This window comes from Rousettus aegyptiacus, unplaced genomic scaffold (assembly GCF_014176215.1).
Source record: "Rousettus aegyptiacus isolate mRouAeg1 unplaced genomic scaffold, mRouAeg1.p scaffold_m13_p_12, whole genome shotgun sequence".
Taxonomy (NCBI): Eukaryota; Metazoa; Chordata; class Mammalia; order Chiroptera; family Pteropodidae; genus Rousettus; species Rousettus aegyptiacus.
In genome coordinates, this window is record NW_023416287.1 from 57,840,468 (window position 1) to 57,862,189 (window position 21,722).

The 21,722-nt window shown below is 40.0% G+C and overlaps 1 protein-coding gene across 7 annotated transcripts in view; it reads left to right on the forward strand.

The window, feature by feature from the left end:
* The window catches only part of LAMA3 (laminin subunit alpha 3), a 234,359-nt gene that overhangs the window by 110,834 nt on the left and 101,803 nt on the right, over window positions 1-21,722 (forward strand). For 6 of the 7 annotated variants that reach the window (XR_004953701.1, XR_004953702.1, XM_016166528.2 and 3 more), the window contains exons 13-22: window positions 6,737-6,874; window positions 8,801-8,847; window positions 9,799-9,898; window positions 10,596-10,648; window positions 10,933-11,038; window positions 11,752-11,851; window positions 14,987-15,143; window positions 17,378-17,510; window positions 19,009-19,151; window positions 21,212-21,309. Coding sequence is in view for 5 of the 7 variants with exons in the window: in XM_016166528.2 (XP_016022014.2) it covers window positions 6,737-6,874; window positions 8,801-8,847; window positions 9,799-9,898; window positions 10,596-10,648; window positions 10,933-11,038; window positions 11,752-11,851; window positions 14,987-15,143; window positions 17,378-17,510; window positions 19,009-19,151; window positions 21,212-21,309 (1,075 nt within the window). In the remaining 2 variants the exon portion in view is untranslated. Of the gene's footprint in view, window positions 1-6,736; window positions 6,875-7,298; window positions 7,548-8,800; window positions 8,848-9,798; window positions 9,899-10,595; window positions 10,649-10,932; window positions 11,039-11,751; window positions 11,852-14,986; window positions 15,144-17,377; window positions 17,511-19,008; window positions 19,152-21,211; window positions 21,310-21,722 lie in introns of those variants that run through there. The other variant, XM_016166685.2, reaches the window with a different exon arrangement.

The following is a 21,722-nucleotide window of genomic DNA, read 5'->3' on the forward strand; positions in this document are numbered from 1 at the left end:
AAAACAACAAAAAAACTATGGCCACGTCTATCTTTTAACTCTTCTATTTTGTATATTAGCTTCATTCTTAGGTTTTAGATGGTAGTAAGAAGGTAGCCCACAGTTTTTAGACATACATTGCTATGGTTTAAATTGCGCCCCCTTTAGATTAATATGCTGAACCCCTAATCCCTAACGTGAGTGTATCTGGAGTAAGGATGAAATTAAGGTTAAACGAGGTGGTAGAAGGGTGGAACAGTGATCCCATAGGATTAGTGTCCTTCCAAGTGTTCTTATAAGAAGCTTTCATGCCCTCCCTCCCTCTCTCCTCTATCTCTCTATCTCTATCTCTATTTCTCTACCATGTGAGGACACAGCAAAACGCAGCTGTCTGCAAGCCAGGAAGAGAGGAATTGGCTGACACCTTGATCTTGGACTTCCCAACCTTTATGACTGTGAGAAAATAAATGCCTGTTGTTGAAGCCACCCAGTCTGTGGTATTTCATTATGGCAACCTGAGCCGACTAATACAGTCATCAATCCAGGTTCAAGTCTAGCAGAGAAAATTATAGTATGCATTCCTCGAGGGCAAGTGTGGCTTTGATTGGCTCACATCCCCCTGCCCACCCACTCCCTGGGAATTCAGTGCTCTGACAGTTAAGCCTGAGTCTCCCCACATCTTCGGACTTGGGTGTGGAGTCAACACCGACTGAACAGCATGGACGGAGTGAGGGGAAGGGTGGTTTCCCCATGGCAAAGTCAGGGTGCCATAACCACAAAGGGTGGCAAAGTGTGTGTCAGTAAAATCCTCAGCAATCCGAAAAAATTTCGCTTCCCTAAATGACCAATCCTAGGAGAGATTAGGAAAACCTCCGAGGTGTACCTGTAGCATTTGTCTTCCCAGGAAGACGACAACTGGCATGGAAACCTCTCTAACCAGCCACTGTGCACAGAGATGATGCAGTACCCCCTGTGTTAAAGGATTGGAGTCAAGATCTTAAAAAACAACAACAACAAGACTTTATCTTCTTGGTTGTATTTTCGGTAGAATTGGTTGGACCTCTGCATCCAAAGGTCTGCCAAAGCCATCTGACCTCAACGGCAGGATGGTGGAAGAAGGGAGCGTGAGAGGGGGAAGATGCCGACAGCCACTGCATAGTGGGGCCAGAAAGAGCAGCAGGAGGTCTCGGGCTCCCTGGGTGAATGTGTGAGCTCAGCCTCTGCTGGATTCTGTCTGTGCTTCAAGTGGAGGGAAAGGCTCATGCAGCGAGGCAGAGAGGGCGCAGGTACATTGTGTGCCTTAGTTCCAGGGCTCTCTTTTGTTTTCCACCTGTTCCTTAGCCCCGCCCAACAGGGTGGGTGTGGGAGGGAGAAAACATCAGTCAGGCTTTGGGATTCAAGTGCGGAGGCAGGTCACCTCAAGTCCTGTCTTAGTGGGCCTTGCCAAAGCACATCCAGCCTTGGAGAAGCCTACCACATCCTTAGGGCTATTTTCTGAGCTTTGCAAGAAATTCACTGTCTGCCTTATTCCTGGTGTGTCTAGAGGTACACCCTGCAGTTTGTAGTGCCAGATTTGAGCCGCAAGGTTCTAGAAGAGTTTGGGATGTTTCAACATTCTGTCTATGCAGGTCACTCTCCTCTTGTTCTTGCCTTTTTTCTAACAGCTTTTGTGATCTTTTAAAATTTTTCCCTTGGAGGGTGGCTTTGAGGCTAGTGGCTGAAGCTCAGACTCACTGAAATCTGAACTTGGTCTAGCATCAAGGTTCCACCCAATCTTTTAATTTACTATATTTTAGACGAAGGCGATTGCTTGGGCCAATGAATTTTAGAACCAAATCAACATGGCCCCAAATACTACATCAAATGGTTTGTTATATTCTAGCCAAAAAACATTCTTACGGCTTTGCTCTGTATTACTTCAAAGATTTAAAAAATCTTCTTGGAAGGGAATTTTAAAACCCTTCTAAGTTGTTCCTGCCAACTGCAGTCCTGCATGCATGTTTTGCATTAACTTAATTTACTCCAGACTTCTCTTAGTACAATGCTGTATTCTCTTTTTAATTTTGACTCACTAAAGTGCCCTGTACTTTCTTATAGGTGTAAATCAAATTGTGGAGATGAGGCCACATCGGAGAACTATCTATATGTATCTATAATTTATATTTTGGTTGATGTCTGGTTCAGCTTTTTATCTTCAACCACAGAATACAACTGTGCTCTCTTGGCTAATGGTCATGTGTGGGGGTCGGAGGTAGTTATTCTTCCCTTCTCCTCCTCTCATGTCCTCCTTTCTTTTCCTTCTGCCTCCCTCTCATTCCTGCCTTCCTCTCCTTCATTTTTTATTTCCACCTCTTCCCTCCCCTCTCCCTGCCTTTTTTGGTGCAATTTTCTAGAACAGAGGATCAGAGAGTGGGAATGTAGGAACAAGCAATCCTCCCATTACTAAGATCTGAAAGTGGGTGAAGGGTAGCTGCCCCCAACCTCTCCATGTTGATCTGACACGTGGCCACATTGACCTCTGAGCTAGGGCCCAGAAATGTCTCTAGTGGAGTCTTTGGGTCGTGGTGACAGGTCTTTTCTTGGAAAACTCCTACAAATATGTTGCTAGTCTAAGATTAACCTCCTACTACCTGTCAGCATTTTCTCCTGCACCTGACAAACCAGCCAAGAGAAGAGGCCAAATGCTGGTGGTGAATGGAGCTTCAGGGAAGGTTTCTGGCCTGAGATGCTTCTGGGAGAGCCCTGCTAGACTTTCCAAGGGGGAAAATAGAACCCACAGGGCTAGGCACAAGGGGAAGTCTAAAACCAAGTTATGTGCAATTTTGCCTTGAACTGGCCCTTCACTTTGTAACTCACCTTTTGTCTAGGAGAACATTGAGGTGATTGGTTGGAGGAAGCCTTAGGATTTTCTGTAGATTGACTCTACCCTAAGCCCAGTTAACCAGAGAGGTGGATAGTGGTAACATGGAACCGATTGTTGATTTCGTGGCTTTGACTGAAGAAGGTGCCAGTCTGCTTTTTCAACAGAGGGAGAAACTCCAAATCGTGGGCAGTAAGAGCATCCCTGAAAGAATATGGAGCTTTGTTTACCTTGTAATTTATATGTGGTCCATATAGTGTTGCCTCATCTATGAGTTTACTTATGGATAGAGAAGAAGATGGTGTTACTCAGAGAAATACCTGCCTGATAGCAGTGTTGCAAGATTCAATGAGGGAATACATATTAAGAACCTAAACAGGCCAGACTCATAGAATGATTTATATAGTTGCTTATTCTTTCATTTAACAAATATCATTTGGAATGTACTAGGGGCTTGATGCTAGGAGACACTGGAAAACACAGCAGGCAAACTCCCTGTCACCTTGGACCTTTTTATCATTATCTTTTATACTCTTATACTCTTTGGGTCATGGTCTTAAAGCAGAAACGATGAGGAGTAGAGGAGAAGTAAAATACTCCAGAAGCTTCGAAGGACCTGGACCAAAACAAAGAACAGAATTAAAATATTTGTAAGGCCTTATAGTATTTCCAAGAGTGAGAAAAGGGCTGCCAATGTTGGGATTTGGGTTTGGAATTTGGCAGGTTTCACTGACAGCTGGATTGAAATGAGAAGGGTGATGCCAGATTGAGTAAATCACAATTTAAAAGAATGTACCTGGATTTAAGTCTAACTCTTTGTTTTCATCTCTAGAGTGTAACTGCCTCTCATGAGGCTCCCTGGACAGCTCCTCTGGCCCTAGTGGCCAGTGTCAATGTCACCCTCATTATACTGGCTAGAGATGCCACCACTGTATTCCAGCTCCTACAGCTAAGCTATCTGCCTGAATGAGTGCCTTCCTCTCTGCATTCACTTTCCTTTAGGGCGGAAATTGCAGAAATAGCCTGTATTAGCTTCTCCAGAAAAACAGAACCAATAGGCTGTGTGTGTGTGGGGGGGAGGCGGTGGGGCAGGGGTGGGGCGGGGAAGAGGAGAGAGAGAGAGAGAGAGAGAGAGAGAGACAGACAGACAGACAGACAGACAGACAGACAGACAGAGACAGAGAGAGACAGAGAGAAATTGAGAGATTTATTTTAAGGAATTGGCTCATGTGATGTGGGGGTTGGCAAGTCCAAAATCTACAGCATAGGTCCACAGGCTGGAGACCCAGGGACGACCTGATGTCCTGATGTTGCCACTTGAGTCCCAGGGCAGTCTGGAAGCAGAATGCTTTCTTCCTGGAGACCTCCTGACACTCACCCATAGTGTAGAGAGTAATCTACTTTACTCACGGTCAACCGACTTAAATGTTAATCACATTTAAAAACCAGGTCGCTTTGTGAGTTACGTGGACCTCTGATCACTATGCTGTACAACTGAAACTGCTATATAATTGTGAGCCAACTATAATTGAAGAAAAACTCATTGAATTGTACAATGAAACATGAGCAACTAATTGTCTATTATATTTCAATAAAGCCAGGAAAAAAATTAAAAACAAAGCAAAACAAAAAACACCTTCACAACATCTAGATTGATGTTGGCCAAATATCTGAGCCCATAACCTAACCAAGTTGACACATAAAATTAACTATCACAGAGCCCAAGGACCATTTCTTCAGTCGTCGGTATGGACTTGAACTCTGTAGACAGGTCTGAGGGGAACACAGGGCCGTGAAAGAACACCTCCCAGTCAGCAGCAGGTCTGAGTCCCTGCCCTGCTGTCTGCCCAGAGCTGGCTGAGTGGCAATAGGCATGTTTCTTCATCACTCAGAGTTTTTTGTTGGGGTTTGGAGCATCGTTAAGGTGGGTTGTTTCATAACCTCCAAAAATTCTATAGCATCTCTCCTGGATTTTTAGTTCTCTGATGTCAGGGAATGTGTTTTTCATATTTATCTCCACCCCAAACCTAGTCACAGTTCCATTGAATGCAGGAAACCTTTAATCAAAGTCTGCTGGATGGATGAATATAAAATAGGAAGGTGTGATGGTAAACTCTCTGGGTCTGCCACCTCCTAACTTTGCCCTCTAGACAAGTCACATAGCCCATCAAAGTCCCAGGCAATCTGTAAATAAGAAAACTAGCTAAGTTCCTGTCTATTCGTGAAGGTTTATGATTTCAATGACAACTCGGGTAAATGCTACCATTATCATCATTCTGAAAAGCACTGTCAGAGTAACCTGCCGCACCCGGGTCTGGGCAGAGTCCTGTCAAAGAGAATGAAAATGGTGTGGTCTCATCCACGTGGGAGCTCTGCGCTCCAAGGCTTAGTGGTATGGAACTTTCTAGATCCTAAGGACACCTGCAAATAAATCACTAGAATCGCCACTTTTTTTACCTCATTAGTCTTTTCTTTCCCAGGACCTCGACAAGTGTGCAGAATTTTTAAAAACTTGCAAACAAGGTTGTTTATATATTTTTTACTGTGCACACTGAGCATAAATTTGGAAGTCAAGAATACTAACTCATCGAGTCCCATTCATGCAGCATGAGGCTGTGTTTGGAGCACCTCTCCAGACACCAGGCACTTGGATGATCACAATAATAATGCAAACAAGAGCGAACACTTACTGAGCACTTTCTCTATGTCAAGCATCTTGCTCAATGCTTTTCATACATTGTCACTGGTGATTCTCTAATGACTTCATCAGGTGGAGACTATCATCAGCTCTAGTTTACAGAAGAGGAAACTGAGGCTTAGGGAGGCTAAGCCACTTGCCTATGATTGCACAGCTAAGTGGCAGAGCTGGTACTTGAATCCAGATATGTCTGCCACAGAGACTGAAGCCCTTTACTACAGACCAATTCATGATCTTGGAAATGTCACTTAACTTCTGAACTTCATTATGTAACAGTGGAACCCAAGGAGACAATCTCTCCTGTGCCTTTCAGTTCTTAAAGTGGGAAACTGTCCAGCTCAGAAAATCAGTGGCCCATCTCCACTGCTCACCATTCTCTGCAAGCAGGGTCCTTGCAGTGCAAATGGGAGCATTACTGAGTAACTGCAGGCCTGTAGGAGGTTAGCCACACAGTAACTGGTAGGAACCTGACCCAAGGGAAAGGGAGCAGAGAGGAGAATGGCCAGGATCTGTTTTCTTTATCCATGCATGTTTAATTCCCCAACTTGAGTGGGGAAAAAGGAAACTGGGATGCTTTCCCCATCCATTCCTAACCCTCCCTGCATAACTTTTTTCATGAAGGTTCAACTATACCAGAACTTGAGCAATCAGGTATGAAGAAATGTGAACAGGAGGAAAAAGGGGGACAGTTGGAGACCCATCTGGACTAGAACAGTTTGCGCTTGATCCCCAGTGGGATGTGGAGTTGATGTGGCCCCCCCAATGAATCACATCCCCCATTGGTTGTTCCCTCCATCCATCCTCTTCTGACGAGCTCCAGTTACCGGATGCAAAAAGCGTTCCCAAAGCCCTCATTCACGACCAGCCAGTCTTGCTGAATGTAGAATTAACAAGCAACAAAACAAAACAAAAACACTTACAAGCTTCATCAAGTCCGCACTATGAGACAGGCATTGTCCCCAGTTTCATATATAATCTTACCTAATCCTGGCAACGAGCTTGTCAAGGAGATGCTAGTATTATACCCATTTAAGGAAGAGGAAACAGGCTTAGGGCATTTGATCGACTTGTTTCAGGATCCAGGTCTAATAAGACATGGAGCTGGAACTTGCACTTCTGTCTTTCCGGCCCTGCCCCCGTGCCCTTATTTTGGTCCCGTACCCTGCTGCCCTGTGTCTGACTGAGGTCTTTTCATTCAGCCTGCCAGTGTTCAGCCCTTGGCTCCTACCAGACACCTTGCAGCCCAGTGACTGGACAGTGTGAATGCCGGCCAGGGATTACAGGACAGCGGTGTGACAGGTGCCTCTCAGGAGCCTATGATTTCCCCCACTGCCAAGGTAGGGAAGATGTCAGGACGCCGGGGGGCGGGGAGAGTGGAGGGGGTTCCTCTGTGAACTGTGTGCAGCCTGCCTCTCAGACCAGCCTGCAACTGCCCACAGATCAATCACTGTTTGACCCTACATTTTTTACCCTAATCTCCCTGGTTCCTTCCCAACTTAAGTGCTCAAAGTAATGCAGAAATGATTTATTCCTAGAATTAAAAAAAAAAAATCCCATGTTACAAATTTGTGTTTCTTGATTTTCATGTAAATTATCTATAGCAGTGTGGCAAAGGTGACTGCTTTTAGCTAAGCCCAGTGTTCTTTGTCCCCCGTCCCAAGGCATCCTAGTTTCTCTCTGGGTCTGGGCTGTGTCATTGATGTTGGCCACCCCATAATCCCCAGAGGGTGCTCCAATAGGTCTTTTTTTGGGCAGGCTGAGCAGGACCATTTCTGGGTTTCTATTCTGCTCTCCTTGCTTGCCACCTGTCTCCTGGGAGATTATGTCATCACACATCAGCATAGGTATGAGGGGCAAGGAAGTGGGGTGAACCAGAGTCCATTTGGTTTGGAAAGAATGAGCCAAGGAGGAAACACTGTCATAAGCTGACGGGACTAATCCTTCCCCTGATACAAGAAATTGAGTCTACACTCTCTCTGGCCAGAGTCATGGACGTAAGATGTGCTCCAGGTGAGTGCAGCCTCTAGCGGTGATTAGCTCTTGCCTGTAACTTTCTTTCTCTGTTAAGAAGAGGTGTTTGTGAAAGGCTGAACCTTACTCACTAGAATCCTCAAGGCACCAGGTTTTCTTGCTGGTGGATATTAGAGCCAGCAGTCAGAGGGGCTACTCACCTTGAGAAGGTCTGAAGGTCCCCAGAGTACAAGGCCATCTGGAGCGGGGTCTGCTTGCCTCTTCAGGTCAAGAGTGGAAGAGAGTGTTGTGGGAAGTGCCGTGGTAGTGGGAAGAGGGGCGAGGCAGCCACCAGTTTCTCCACAGCTGGATGGCTTCACTGGTCAGCCTGGAGAGGAGCCAAAGGCTGGGCGTGGCCAGGTTGGAAAAGAGCAAAGAACAGGAAGGTTGTTTTGACTATCACAGAAGAAACCAAGGGAACGTCAAAACACAAACAAAAAACAAAAAACAGAGAGAGAGAGAGAGAGAGAGAGAGAATGAGAATGATCATGCATATCATCAAGGAAGAAGCTGAAATAGACCAAGAGAAGACAATAAAGGCAAAAAGGCTAAGGAATAACTTGTAAGAAAATGAGATCATAATATGAGTTTATTTAAATTTTTGGAAAAACAAGGCTCAGCGGTCTTACCCGGCCTCTCTTCATTTCTAATGCTGCATGATAGTAATACTGAGACCTTGCAAGATCCCAACTTATTGAAGAAAGATTATATTGGGCTTATTATACTATATTGACTACGACAGGAAAGCAAATTAATTAATTTTAGAAATTTTAGTACAGGTGAGGAACAAGGGGGCTGTGATATTTAGAGAATTAAGTCTTGGTTAACTAAAAAATGTACTTACATATTCTTTAACTTCTTTTTAATGGGACAATTATGAAAACTCTTGATACAATATTGCCCTCTTCTGGACAGTCCTAAGGATGCTAAAAATTTGAGAGTCTTCTTCCCCAGTCTTCTTCTTCATCAGTTAGAAATGACCTTTTAATAGTAGGCAGGGACTACAGTTTTTCAGGGGCTAAAGGGGTGATTTGGGTATTAAGGACCATAGACGTTACTTGGGGTACCTTTTTGTGAATTACATGCCAAATCTCTGCCACTCATCTATCAAAAAATATCAATGTAGATGCACTATATTTAAAAACAAGTTTAAAAGTTTAACTTTTAAAACTAGAAACATCGAAACAAATTTAGAGATAAATAAATAAACATTAAAACTCCAGATGTTTGAATTATTTCTGAATCATATGCAGGCTCTAGCAGTTCCTGTGACCTATCTGGTACCCTGGACTCCAGTTTGGTAAGTGGAGAATTATAAAAAGGTTAACATTCTAACTATTATTCCGATACATTTTAAAGACTAACACATTTGGGAGCTTCCTAAAATTAAAAATAAATTAAAATAAGATCTGAGGACAAATTGCTTAAAGAGGTCATTGCCTGTTTTCAAAGCGTGTATGTGATATTGTGATTTTTTTTTCAAAAACAAAAAAGTAAAGTTTATTTAAACCTTGAATTCTAGAGTCCTAGAGTTTAACTCTTATTGTTGGTTATTCTAAGGGCACAGCCACCCTGGAGCCTTGCACATAAGCCTGACATACATAATTAAAATTAAGAAAATCAAAGGTCAATTTCACATTAAATAAAGCTGCGTACAAAGCAATTGCAATTTATTGGCTATTACTCCAAGCATAATGCTACGGTATGCTAATCAGTTTTCTAAGCACTTTAGAAATTATGTCGTTTTAGCCTCAGAGCCTGGAGATGCTGGATCTTCAGGCACTGGAGGGACGTGAGAGAAAGGTTCTGCATCCCTGCCATGAGTCCCGGTGATGTTTAAGCAAGGTCTGACTCTTGCATAACACAAAACACCTTCAGATAAACGTAATTCTCTACTGATTCTCATCATGTTAAATATTTAGCTCTTTTTTCCATTTAAATTTATAGTCCAGACTGTAACAGGATCAAAAATGACAATGTTATAAATCAGGGTGATTTTTTAATTTTTCTTTTTCTATATTTTCCAATTTTTTTAAACCAGAAATATGGATTATGTGTATAATGAATAGATTAATAATAAAACAAAAGCAATAAGCAGACTGTTGAAATCAACCCAGAACTTTTATTCCCCCTGAATACCCTTAATTTACTTTTCATGATGCAAATCTATTTCAAGCTTTGTTCAGAACACATGTTTGAAAAAATATCTTAATTCCAAGATGTCAAATGTTGGTTTGATTTTCTTTATAAGGGATATTGCCAGTGCAAGCTTCAAGTTGAAAGTCCTACTTGCAGCATCTGCAAGCCATTGTATTGGAATCTGGCCAAAGAAAACCCCAATGGGTGTTCAGGTAAAGTTTCTTATACATAATAATTTACTATATTGTAGCTTCTTGTTAATTTTCTCTTACCTCAATAACTAAACTCACAAGAGAGCTGTTTATTTAATCAGTTCAGTTTTTCTGAAAATTTATGTAAATGTTTTGATATTTCCTCACTTTTGGCAGAAGTGTCATTTTCAAAATCTCGGTAAGGGATTTATGTCCTGTTTCCATATGTATTGTGGTGTTTGTGAAGGCAACTACTTGAGAAATGTTTTTTACTGCCTTGTTTTTATAATCTACTCTTTCTGCTTTAATTTTATTTTTATTTTATGAATAGACTGAAGACAGGATAGGACTCAAAAATGCCAAGCTAAAAGTGGCTAAGTGGAGTGAATATCCTAAAATAAGAGTATATTTTCATATAAGCATAACAGAAATGACCTTGACATTAGAATCATTTAAAAATCTCATGACGTTGCAGCTTTTGTCTTAGAGTGATCATAAACTTGCCATTATTCCTCGTAGTTAGATGATACTGATGTGGCTGTTCTGCTGACTACAGAAAGCAATCCAATTTTAGGCTTTGCAACAGTGCAAACTGGAATTCTGCTGAAGTATGCTAGGATGTGACTGCATGTATAATATTGCTGGTGTGTGATGTTCCCAGCGCCGGGAAATGTCCTTTGTGTAACCTTGGTCCAAAGATGCTCTCTTATCTTCACAGAATGCCAGTGCAATGTGGCGGGAACAGTGAGCGGAATTGGGGAGTGTGGGCAGGTAATGTGAGCCGATATATCATATACCGGTAGAATGTCACAGCAATTGACTGTGGAGTTTCTGTGGGAGGGTGTTATTGTCTCTGTAATTGTACAGTGCGTGGTAATCTTTTTGGAAGTTTTCAGATCCTGGCTGCACTGTTTTATATTACATAACAAGCCAGTTTTACACTTGATCTTAGCCAAAAGGCCAAAAAGCGATACAATAAGCCAGTTTTAAATCTTGAAGCTTAGTGAATTCTGTAATCTTAATTCAATTTTGTCAACTGGCTCGTCGTTCTGCAGAGAGATGGTGACTGTCATTGCAAGTCCCATGTCAGTGGTGATTCCTGTGACACATGCGAAGATGGATATTTTGCTTTGGAAAAGAGCAATTACTTTGGGTGTCAAGGTAAATACTTTCCGTGAGCCCTGAGTAAAGTGAAAGTGTTGATGGACAAAGCCGATCAGGATAAGCTTTCTTCTGAGTTCATTTTCTTCGTGCAAACTTTCTGATGGGATGGGACTGAAATATTTTGTCCAGGGAATTGGGCCAAATATTCTGCTAAAATTAGTAATAAATTGCAAATTGGGCTGCGTCCACTTCTTTTCTGTGCACTGTTGGTTTAATTATAAAAAACATAATTGGGATGGGGGAGTCATTATAAATAACATCAAGGCTTTGTAACTCTAGATATATTTTGTAGTATCAAAAATTCACATGGAGTTTTAGAGATAATATTGTGTTAAATAATAAAACTACAGGAACAGTTGCCCCATAAGGCTACTTTGTATCTCTCACAACCTCTCCTTAGCACACATTGTTTATAACAGTATTGTGTTGCTAAATCATTTTTAGTTCCTGGGCTACTGTCCCTTTACCTTGGACAAGGAGCTGGCCTACAAGTAAACCTCCAACTTACAAGTGCACTTTTTGGGAGACATGCTATCTCGGTTTGGGAGGTCTTTATATATTTCAAACACCTGCTGGATATAAGATGTGGCAGGGAAAAGAAGGCACGGTGTCAACCCAGGGCTTGCTGATTCAACTTCTTCTAGAGGCAGGGAAAGCATCCCACGTGGAGATGCTTTGATGGGTGACCACTGCTGTTTCTTAACTTTCAGGCTGTCAGTGTGACATTGGTGGAGCGATCACCCCCATGTGCAGTAGTCCCTCCGGAGTATGCCAGTGTCGAGATCACGTCGTGGGGAAGACGTGTCAGCGGTGAGTCTTCAGGCAGGTTTCTTCCCACAGAAATGCTGTTGGAAGATACTCTCACAGAATCCTGTCTGTGTTGACAGTTCTGGTGAGGAGAGAAGCAATCCGAAGGCGGATGGAGCTGTACTGTCATTTGAAATCTGGACACTTGTCAGTGAGTCCCATTGAAACAGAGGATAGGGTTGCCCATAAAAACTGTTCCACTTTGTAGGTCATGCAATGGCCTACTGGAAAGTTCCCACAGGTACATACAGCCAGATAGGTGAGACTAGAGCTAGATTTATGAGATGAGTTCCCATGACCGAACTTCCATGTAAAAGTTACAGCATGGAGTAGCCTGGCGGGCTCCTGGACCAAAGAGATTCAGGTCCTCTTTCTCCCTTGGGATCCGTGAGTAAGGACCTGAAGACGCCAAATGTCGTGTACATAGCGGAATTGGCAGTGGGAGGTGGGGGCGGGGGATAGATAAGAAAACTTTATAAGTGGAACAAAGTTCCTCATCTCACACAGAAGCAAATTAAAATGAACTGCAGGAACTGAGAGCCAAGAGGGGCTATAGCAAATATGGTACTATGCTTACTGTCTCTTCATCCTGCCATACTTAGCAATATATATATATTATATATGTATATTTATATGTATTTTTGAAACCACAATCCATCTATAATTTCCCTCAGTGGAAGAAAGAAAAAACTAGTTTTTAATATTCTGACTTTTAATCATACACTGGAAACTCTATGAAATGCAGCTTCTTCTAAACCTCAAGTACCTTCACTATTTCTGCATTATCAACAGATTAATAAAGAACTTACGTAGTTAAGCTAAATTGTCCATATTTAGTATGGTGCTTCTCTCCTTTCTCTCCATGTTTCCAGCATTTAAATTCTAAAAGTCAGAGCAACCCAGCTGTGCTTTCTCCAGGCATTTCTAAGTGGCAGTCACTGCTGGGCCGTGTAGTAAGAAGTATGTGAAGGTGGACACATTTGTACACTTGGTTTCCTGCAGACTAGCCAGGCTCACGATGGACCAGAGGAACTTTGTAAATAGGTTCAGAGACTTTGTCCACCAATGTTTTATCTCTTACCACTCTTGGGTTGATAAAGTGAGCTTTTCCCCTACTTACCCACCATAAGGTTTTTCTCCTTCCAGCTGTGTAGGTGATTGGCTAATTCGAAGGTTGAAATAATGCAAGTAAATAGGAATTAAGTTGCCCATCCTGAGGCAAATATATTGACATTTTACATTACAGCCAATACATATGTATAAAATTTAGAACATGTCGTTTGATTTAGTAATAAATGGTAACTGAAATGAAAGGAACATGGATACCATAGCACCTTTTCTCCAGGTTGGTAAATCTTGCATCCTTATGTCCTAAATGCCTCCCAAATGTTTATGATTTCATCTGAGCATTTTAAATTTTTCTTATAAGTTTAGAAAGCGTTCACATTCACTTTGTTTTCTAAATAACTTTGTGATAATAAATATAATGATGTTCATTGTAAAATTTTTGTAAGTATGTAAAAGTAAAAGGGCAAAAAATAATCTTCATCCACGCATCCAGAGAAAACTCCTTTTAATATATTTTGTATATTTTTTTCTAGGCGTTGTTTATTAATTAAAATCAGTATTATATTTTTCATATAATTTGTAGCAATTTTTCACATCTTATAAACATTTCCATTATCATTAGTCTTCAAAAGCAATGGTAACATAACACTTCATAATTTCTTTAACCCATTTCCTGTTTAGAAAAAAAGTGTAGCTCATTGCCAGTGTTAATGTAATTTTACATAAAGACATTCTTCGAGGCTGGAGCAAATTTGACTGGTTTTCAATGTGAAATAAAATATAAAAACTATTCTTGGAATTATTTCTAAACAGAACTTGTCTCTAATCCTAATGTAACAGAAATGTGTACATAAATTGGATTCACCAAATGAATCTTCCACTAACAACTGGTTGAGAATGATGTTAACATCACGGACAGGAATGCTACATTTCCTAGGATTTGACATTTTCAGTGATTAAGAATTACTTTATTTTGTAAATGGAAATACCTCTACTAAAAACTGAATGCTATAAATAGAATGATGTCACTTGTTTCCAAAGACTATCCATATACTAGAGAGATGTAAAAATAATAATAAAAGCGAGATATTTCGTGGCAAACTTTGGGAGTGAGGTTAGGACTGTCATCCGCGGGTTATCTCAAGGTCAGCGCTGCAGCTAGAACTGGCACTTTTTTGTACAAAAACAGCATTTATGTTTCTAAGTTTTCACTAATAAAACATTCTTGACACTATATGTAAAATCATTCTTTAGTATATATTCCTGGAAGTAGAATTACTGAGTATGAACATTTTTAAAGATCTTTGTGATTACTCCCAGAAAAATTGTAAGCATTCCAAGTTTTGCTTGCAATATAGGAGCATGCTTTTTTATTTGATTTTTTTTTTACTAAATCATCTTTATGGTTTTACATCCACTATCTGTTATTGTTTGTGACTCAATTGTCCGTATGTTCCATTTTGAAAAACTTCAAGTAATTTGAATATAAAATGTCACGCAAGTGTCGGAATACTTTTGATCCTTCTCTGTGATTGCTGTTATTGGATTCTTGAAAACAATCCATGTATAGGCATATAGTTTAAGAGAAAACAAGGCATAGAAAAGTTCTTCTAATGATATATATGTATCTAATTTATAAACAGCATACGAAATAGTTTATGTCATGTTCACTATTATATCTATGGTGCTTAGCAACAGTTCCTGGTATATACGTATTAATATTTGTGTAACGAGTGAATATTATTACATAAATAAATGAATGAATGAATTTATAGCAAATAACCTAATTTGACTTCACAACAATTTAGAACATTTTAAAGGATTCATGTTAAATGATTTTCTCATTTTACTGCTTGGAATGAGTAAGTGTTGGGTGTTTTATGCAAATGTTTACATGAGTGAAAGCAATGATTTAGAGAAAAAATCGAGAGGCTCCTCTCATTTGTCCTTATTTAATGTACTGTCAATTTGGTGGAACTTCTTTAAGCAGTAGCTATTGTGATTAAAGGATATTTAGATGATCAATTAACCCAACTTGCTATATCAATGTTTACTTTTTATTTATAAAAGACCAGAAAGTAACTACTATTTCCCGGATTTGCATCACATGAAGTATGAGATTGAAGATGGCACTACACCTAACAGAAGAGAACTTCGGTTTGGTTATGACCCCCTGGAGTTTCCTGAGTTTAGCTGGAGAGGATATGCTCAGATGACTTCCATACAGGTACGTAGCCAGTAGCAAGCAGCTTCATGGAAGAGTAGCCCATGTGCTTACCCACACGGCACACTCACTGAGTCCCCCTAAAAAGGTGAGCTGTCCCCAGAACTGATTCTAGGATTCTTTTTCTCTAGAATATGAATCGGGGCTTGGGTAGGATTGGATTTGAGCTGATAAGCATGTATGTCAAATTCACAGTTTATTGTTACTTTAATTTGGTCACCGAATCAGAAAATGAAGGGATTAAAGAAAAACGGCGCTTATCTCTAGAGACTTTTTATAAGAAATTTCCCAAACAAGATTAGGCTCTATTTTATCATGAGAGACATTTTTCTTTAAAGTCATTTGTGGAGAATAAAAATAAGTTGACTTAACTATTTCAATAAAGCTTGTGATGCTAATTTTCAACCAATGTTTTCTTTTTTCTTTTCTTTTTAACCTTTTTCTTTCTTTCTTTCTTTTTTTTTTTGCTTTTTAAAACTCTGAAATAGTGTGTGAAACTAAGATAAATTAGGATTTTTAGTCAATGCTATTTTATTTTTTTCTCACATTTCTCCTTCATTATTCTTTACTGTTTCTATCTCTCTAGGCTTTGTATTGGAATAACTGAGGAATTTACATTTTGTTTAGTTTTAGAACTTAATATTTATAATGAAAAATTTTTGTATACTCATTGAGTAGTTTTGTCTCAGAATTTCTCTTCGAGGTAATGTCTCTTCAAGCTGTGTTTCTCTGGAGAAATTCAGAATAAAAGAGGCAAACTAATGACCATGGTAACCCAATCTATGTTCTTAGCAGAGCCAGAACTAGTACTTGCTATTTCTCTCATTCAGCCCTTGGAATAACTGGGACTGGTTCTCAGTTCTCTTGGGATCCCCACTGATTCTAATGCTGCTTCTTGCCTGGCCAAACCCCCATCCAGGCTGCCTTTCCCAAACAATACCTAGGATCTGAAGACACCTCACTGTTTTCTCCTTCTCCCCAAACACAGCAGTTTAGTTCCTTACTTCTCTGATTTTTTTTTTTATTATTCAGAAAAAAAGCAGTGGATTCCATTGAGGAATTCATTCCATAACAGGATGTGAGTAACTGAGAGCCCAGTCAAGGTATATACATTCCCACAGGTGTTTAGAGTTTAAAAGAAGAGCTGGTTAACACAAAGGAATGAATTTCTATTGATGAATTTTCTGTATTTTTAATCAGAGGACTTTGGTGGTGTTCCTTGAATCAGCAGTAACTTTACACAGCTCCTAATATAGTTTTGCATTTTTTTTTCTTCCAACTTGGAACTAACACTTGAAGATGAAGTTAGTCAAATTGAGAGGGCCAGCTGGAGTGCCTCCTCAGTGTGAGCAGCTCCTGCTCCCAGAGCAGGGAGCCCACCCGAAGTCAGTCTTTATTGTCACCGATGTCTTGTTCAACAAAAGTCCCCTCCGTATTAACCAAAGGAGCTGGGGAAGAGACCAAAAGAACCAATAATTTGGAAATTTCCAAATCTCATGTACTTTCCTTGTGCCACAGCTGGATTTGAACATGTAGTGTGCAGTTCAGAATTAAAATAGTCGACTCTTTCCTTTAAGATCATGGCACAGCAGCACTTTCAGAGCATTGTGTGAGCACCAGGGCTCTGGGGACCAAAAGGAACACCTCCCCTCCCCCGCCCACATTCTTTTTGGATAGGGATTGACATAAATTTCAAATTAGTAGGCATATTTCAGTTACATCCAGATTTCATCACTAATGTATTTGGGATCTATAACCTGTCCTCAACCACCGTTAGTTTCTGACCATTTAGAATTTTATATATGAGAAGTGGACCCTGGAGTAGTCTCTCTATAGGGTGATGATGTTAAATAATATACATTCCTTTCTCTTTCACCTTTTTATTTCTCCCAGCCAGCCGTGGTTGCCTGTCACTGGGCTTTCCCTAAGTAGTCCGTCTGTGTTCTGCTCTGTCTGCCTGATTACAAAAAGGTCAAGAGAGGATCTCAGTTGCTGAGGGAGTGCATTTTCACTCTAACTTTAATTGCAACAGACTTAAATTTATCATTAGGCCTGCCTATTTCCATCTTCCGCAGAGTTAGTTACTCGGTGCTTGTCGAGTTGATATTTGTGTATTTATGTGTATGTGTGTGTGTACATTACAAGCCTAGTGTTGAAACTTGAATAATCACTATTTGGCTAGCATTTCTTTAAACCAGTTGTCTTGTCTATCATTTATGGCTTTTGGTACTTTTCAGAATGAAGTAAGGATCATGTTGAATGTGGGGGAGTCAAGCCTTTCTTTGTTTCGTGCTGTTTTGAGATACATTAACCCTGGAACTGAAGCAGTATCTGGCCATATAACTATTTATCCATCCCAGGGTAATACAGGTAGGTAAATTTTCAAGCCTTTTTTGGATTTAGAAATGATTAATCAGTGAAACATTTTCTCCAGCTTCACAAAGTCACCTCCCTGGAAACATCACACCTGGTACATGGTCTGATAAGGACAGTGCCCTAGGTCCCTGTCCCACGCTACTTTTTTAACCTCTGAACATTTTGCTTATCTAAATTTTGTTATTAGATTTATAATTAACTATCCCCACTATCGGGAAGCAAAGGCAATACTGCCTGTGTTTACTGCCTTATTCCCAGAATCTAGTTTCAGACCTGAAACCTAGTGGGTACATAGATGTTTTTGGAACAGGAGAGTGAATACAAGGATTTGGAGTAAACATTTCTCCTCAAGAAAGTGTTTCAGTTGGATCAGATGTAGCAGTTTTGTTTGTTTCTGAACCTCTATTTGTTTAATTCAAAAGAAAACATTTTGGATCCTGAAAACAAATGGAAAACTAGAACTTTTTCTTATTTCAAAATGAATGCATGTTCTTCCATAGAAATTAAAAGTTTTTAATTACATATAAATAAAAAGGAAAAAATATTTTAATATCTAATGTAACATATCGAATACTGCGAAACCACAGGAACAAATAAAAACCCCATCAAGGAAATCATCTTGGTACGTTTCCTTCCATGTTTTTTTTTCATGCCCATTTTTTAAACGTTAAAATCATACTTGACCTCTAGATTTTTATCCAACTTCATAAACTTTCCCTATGTCATTGAATGGCCCTGCATTATCCCACCGTACACTAACACCATAAGTTACTTACTCTTTCCTCCATTCTTAGATATCAGAGTGTTTCTACTTTTTTTCTTACTTACTGTCATGCAACAGTGAAAATCTTTACCCATTAGTTTCTATCTGCATTTTAGAACACTTCCACAGTATAGATTTTAGAAGTGGATCACTGGGTCGATTGGTAAGAAAGTGTTTAAGAGCTTAGAATTTGTCAAAATGGTTTCCTGATAAGGAGTACCAATTCCCCTTCTACCTGTTACCACATTGCTGGTCTCATGTGCAACATGCCACATCACCACTAAAGAACTCTGCCAGTTTCACAGGTGAAAATTATATGGTGTTCTTATTCTAGTTTTCATTTACTTGAGTGCCAGTGTTATTGAGTGTGTATTTTGCATTAATTATTCTTCCTTGTGAATTATCATTACATTTCTTTTGACAATTAAAAAAATATGTCAAGAACTTTTCTAAGCAGTTTACCTGTATTGCTACTTAATTATTTAACAAATTAAAAAGTGACTCACAATTGCAGCATAGACAGCCACTGCTAACATCAATATCTTTCTAGTCTATTTTATACATGTGCATATACATTCATATAATTATTTTTAAAAAGGTCAGTACATATGATAAGTAAACTATCTCACACTTTTTCAGATGTAAACTGAATGTTCAAAACTGATGATCTGAAGTCATAACATTGGCTGCTAGAAAAATGCCCTAAGCAATTCTTTTCATTTCTGATAGGTGTTGCTCAAAGCAAAGAGATCATCTTCCTGCCGAGTAAGGAGCCAGCCTTCGTCACTATCCCTGGAAATGGTTTTGCACACCCATTTTCAATTGCACCAGGGACTTGGGTTGCTTGTATTAAGGCAGAGGGAGTCCTCCTGGTAAGCAGTAGTTCTGAGTAGAGATTCTTCCCCCTTGGAGATTGTCCCATCCACAGTGACCCACTGTGACTTTAAGATATCAAATCATAGCTGGTTCTCTTTCAACACAGGAACCTATGGTGACATTTGCCCTCATAAGACATAATGACCTGGGAACCAACTTAAAATACCTTCTATAGTCTTCCAGCCAGCTTCTCACAGACAAAAAAAAAAAAAAACAAATTAGAATTTATAATTATTGAAGTTATCAAAATAAATGTAAAACCTTAATGAGCATGTGTCCAAGCCTTTCAAAAATTTCTTTGGGATTTTTCATTGTGAATCAAAAGGACATCTATGAATATCAGCCTCTCTGGGAATTGTGCAGAACAAATCAGAAGAAGCTAGAGGAAGAGAAGTTCCTAAAATTAGTGAAAGAAGAGACTGGAAGAAACAGTGCTGCTCTGTGACACTTTTCCCACCTTTTACCTTAAATATAGGCAATAATCTCACCCAATAGATTCCCGTGGACAAAGAACACTTCATCAGGGGAAAGGCTGTGTCCTTGAACATTAATAGAATAGACAGAGAGCCTTCAGGAGTTGAAGGAATGAAAACTGCTGAGACACCCCTCTTTGATGTCTGCTTTCATTTATAGCAAGGTCTTTTCAAAATAAAATCTTTGGCAGTACTTGTTTTCATGCACTAATAGGAGAAAACATAAAACTTTTCTTTACATGCAGCTCCTTTCATTGGCAACCATTAACAAATATTAGGCGAGTTCCTTAACTCCAAGCTTGTCTTCGTTGCTTCTTCCATGCAATGGGGACAACGCTTATCCTTATAGGTGCTTTCCAAATCTAGGATCTTACAAAAATAATGCGAAGGTTAATGCTGTGCATTCAGTCCCTGTTTTTTCTTGTATCTTCTTGATAGAAAGCTTTGTCACTTTAAAAAGAAGTTTAAGAATGTTTCGAGATGCTAGAAATGAGGAAGAGGAAAATTCCATTGAGTTCAATAGTGGGTACAAAGTTAGACTACTGGAAAGATGAAATTCATTATAAAAATTACTGCATGGGCATGCAATTATGTAGTAATTCGTACATATTTTTCCTTATTATGATCCTATTTTCTCTAAAAGTATTTTATTACGCTCCTATTATCAATCTTCACTGTTCTAGGATCTATGGGACCATAAAGCAATGAGGAGATACGGTCCCAACCTAAGGAAACTTACTAACAGAACAATACTGTTATTAAATTAAAACCCATTCAGGTAGAAAGACCACCATGGTGAATCGCTGAGCCCCCTGGGCCACCATCTGCTACTTTCCCCTTCCATACATCCCTCTTCTTCCCTGTTTTAGACAAATTAAGGGTTCTGAAGAGAGAAAAAGCCTTATGGTCCATGTACGAGTCACGTCACAGTTGTGGTGACATCCCCTCCCTCCTTCCCTCTGCAGACAGGCAGTGATGCCAGGATCGCTGCAAAGCCGTCAAATCACCCTCCACTCAGAAGCCTGGAGCTTTGCTCTTTCCTGAAGAGCTGTGGGCTTCGTTTGGCACACTTGGTGGGACACGTTCTTCCTCTCATATCCTAGGACAGGCAGTAGGCCAGTTTCAACCTATGATTCACTGGAATCACAACACATCACTTTTTTTACATCAAGCCAGGCAAGCACTGCTCTGGTGTGGGAATAAAAAACCATAAAACATGATCTGCAACTCAAGTGTTCTGTAGTGATGAAGGCACCAGTATTTCAAAGGAACGTTTTATCAATCAACAGTTTATTATCTTTGTTTATTTTTGAATTTATAAGCAACCCAGAAGAGACAGTAGAATTTTCCCTGAGATTTGATCATAACAAGGTTCACCCTGAGGTGCTTATCTCCATTGCTGAAAGCACCTGTGAGTTGATTTGCACATTCTGGTGAGTCAGGGGGCAGAACAAAGCAGCTGATGTAGAGAATTTAACTAACAAGCTTCACCTGGTTATTAACTTAGACTGTTTAGCTATTTTATTTTTAAAGTAGGGCCACCATCAAAATGAGTAATCATCCTTTTGGTCTTTATTTCCTAGGACTACCTGGTGCTACTCCCCAGGGACTATTATGAGGCCTCTTTGCTGCAGCAGCCTGTCACAGAGCCATGTGCCCACGCGGGACCTCCCCAAGAGAAGTTAGTATGGGCAGCGGATGCATCCTGGGGGTCCTCTAATCAGGAGCCTTTGGTACAAGGACCCAAGATAGACCTCGGGGTCACAATTATAGCAGGATGCTCTGGATAATTACTTAATTGTGATTTTTTCCCTGTGGCAATCGACTATCTTTCACGTAAGATTCACTAAGCACTATGCACACTGTAGCTGGTACATAAGAGTGACTCCCACCCTTTAGCATGTGAAAATGCTGATGCATTCTAAGTAATACCCTCACGGTATAATACCCTATGAGGGAAGAAGCTTAAAATAGAACTCAGCCTGTGGACCTTTGTTTCTTCCATTCCTCATGCCAATGAAATTTATCACCTGATTCCTGTAGTAGGCACCTAAAATGAGTTTGTTGAAGACATGATGAATGAATGGAATGGAT